Genomic DNA, 2848 nt, shown 5'->3' with positions numbered 1-2848 from the left:
ATATATATATATATATATATATAATTATCTATTTAATTATAGATTTAATTATCGACTTAATTTTAAATTTACCATATTTACCTGAGTATAAGAAGCGTCCTTGCATAAGACGCACCCCTTTTTAGCAAGTATAGTTTGTGGAAAAAACAATTTTAGTATGTTTTATCATAGTCTTATTGAAGGGTATTTAAAGTGGTTTGCAGAGGAAAATGTACGATTCGATGCATGTAATTACAATGCTGTGACAGTTTACTGAAATAAAGTGTAAAACCATAAATTTATTGTAAATTAACAATGTGATGGGAGTACCACACATCAATTTTATCATTTTTTTTTTTAGCTCAGTTGTATATTTGTTTATTTTTCGGTCAAGATAATTCCCATACAAGATGTAAAACTCGTATATTTCAATATGAATTTTTGTGTCAGCATCATTGACCACCAGGGTGGCTCACCAGATTAGCTCACCACCGCTATGGTTTTGTTGTCATCCACTTGTTTGCAAATAGCTGAAATAGCTAATAGGAGGATGAAAGTTTAACGTTCCTTTAATCTTTCTAAAATAATTTTTCTAGATAATTAAAAAAAAGGTTCCTTAGATGCAACCCAGCCATTAAATAATGTAACACACATAATAAATGTAGGTTACGCATGCGAGGGAAGGAGGCTAAGAAACTGATATTTTAGTAGGTTTTCAATATTTTATTACTAGTATTAGTAACAGTTATTGTGCCTTGCGGATTTATCCAGCTCTTTAGCCTAAAACACTTGGTCTCCCATCTGTAATATGGCTGCATTAGACACATGGCAACGCCTTTTCCATTTTGTCCGCTGGAACCATGAAGTGGACTGGCAAGCCTTTGAATGTGAACATTTATGTTCGTGTCAACTCAATACCGAATTCACAAGGATGCCTTCTTTAATCTTTCCTTTGTCAAAGAAACTACTCGAAAACAAGTTCCTATTAAATTCAAATTATTACAAAAATTTTTTTTTAAACCACTTATTATGATGTCAGATGTCAGTGTGTAACATATGAAGTTGCGTTTTCATGTATTCCCACTGAAACTCCAAACATGAACTCTGCCCTTCAACAACGAATGTCGACGCTTGCTCTCTTTGTGGCACATTTGTCAAATTTGCAAGATGGATTTTTGGGTCGAAGGCAGAAGCATTACTTTACCTGCTCTGAAACATTAGTGCCGACCGTTGGATGTGGTCAGCATTCGTGAATGACATGGTGAACTCCATTGGTCGGAGCTGGCTCAGTCCACCCCGGGGCGAATGCCACCGCAAGCATAAACACAAAAAGTTGCGTTTAAGAAAAGTGTTGAGCTTTTATTATTAGATTTCTTAGTTTAATTCCACAGGCACTCTAGCTACACATTTAAAAATAATTTAATAAAAACGTGGTATGTTCCAGAAAATTCGTTAATTATATGTTTAATTATATTTAATTATCTATTTAATTATTCAGTTGCACATTCATTCTCAATGTTTGGATATTAATTTCATTCAAAATACTTTGTCCTTTAATGTACCCAGTTTATATGCAAAGTGGAAGTTTATAGTTTAGCGTCTATGAATGGTTGGACTTAGATGGAAGGGAGACCCAAATCTGGAATATTCCTCGGTTCCTGTCGAACTGGGAGGTCAATGGCAGCCAATGCATTAATGTCGTTCTTGATGCAGGGATCTGTAAAGGAACGTGCTGCTGTTATTGTCGTTTAACCCCAGGACATGCTTGGCAGACAAGATTTATCATCAATGGCGTTTCAATCATGATTATTCCGTATCTAAGACTATTAATATATCCATTCTTGCTTAGGACGATTTGGTGTAATTTGAGAAAGATTTGGCTTCTATTTCTAACAGGTCATGCAGCCCGGTAGAGGTTCCCTCGTTGGTTCGTAAATAAACCGCGATGCAATAACTGCTTGTGCACAAGTCTCTGCTTGTAACTCCATGGGCCTCAGTTGGTCAGTCGGTCAGCGATGGAATAAAATAGCGCTGTAAAACAAATCTATTAATTAACGTAACTAATTAGTATGGCTATATTAATTAACAACCGATTAGTACAGCTCAATTAATTAACACAACTGATTAGTACCGCTCTATTAATTAACACACTAATTAGTACCAACTTCTGACTCAAGTTTTTCTTTTTATGCTTTTCAATTCGTTGTCTTTGCGTTTTGTTTGTCAGGTCCGGATTTGTCCCAGTGTCAAGTCTGACGTCACTGATGGCACAACAGACGGGAGCAATGCAACCAATCAGAAACGTCGACCATCTGTTTTCCCGAACGCTCATCGTCGACGTTCATCTTTCCAGTTCAAACAATTGGCTTTGTCCAACTTTCATCGTTTGAGTATGGCGACCAGCAGTGATATAGAATGTTTGCCGAAGATCCGGCAACAGAATACGTATCGAATCGACCCACACCCAGACAGTAAATTCGTCGAATCTAAGGTAAAGAACGCCGTTTATGAATATCTGTGTGAAGAACTGACCAATGTTGAATACGACGACAAAGATTGGAAACTAAAGACAAGAGATATTGGGGACCAACTACGGAACCAAATTAAATCTCTCGGTTTTCTTCGATATAAAATCATTGTTGAAATATTGATCAATCCTAAAGGGGCTAACAATGATTTGATCTTTGGCAGCCGGTGTCTCAGTGATCCGGATCGGGATCGATCTGTTACCGTTGTCTTCTCCAATGATTCGCTGTCAGCTGTGGTTTGTGTCTATGCCATTTATTACGATTGACACATTATTCTCATGGTGTGCATTAGAAACGGGTAACTTTACATGAAATGATTATCAAGGCAAGCGGATATATAT

The 2848-nt window shown here is 36.7% G+C and overlaps 1 protein-coding gene across 1 annotated transcript in view; it reads left to right on the top strand.

Moving 5' to 3' along the window:
• The window catches only part of LOC106881462 (dynein light chain Tctex-type protein 2B), a 4912-nt gene extending 2076 nt beyond the window's left edge, over positions 1-2836 (top strand). Inside the window, exon 2 of the mRNA XM_014931856.2 lies at positions 2207-2836. Within this exon, the coding sequence (XP_014787342.1) occupies positions 2207-2773 (567 nt within the window). The 3' untranslated portion in view covers positions 2774-2836. The remainder of the gene's footprint in view (positions 1-2206) is intronic.
• Positions 2837-2848: the final 12 nt, after the last annotated feature.

This window comes from Octopus bimaculoides, chromosome 2 (assembly GCF_001194135.2).
Source record: "Octopus bimaculoides isolate UCB-OBI-ISO-001 chromosome 2, ASM119413v2, whole genome shotgun sequence".
Classification (NCBI taxonomy): domain Eukaryota; kingdom Metazoa; phylum Mollusca; class Cephalopoda; order Octopoda; family Octopodidae; genus Octopus; species Octopus bimaculoides.
This window is presented reverse-complemented; position numbering and strand designations above follow the sequence as displayed.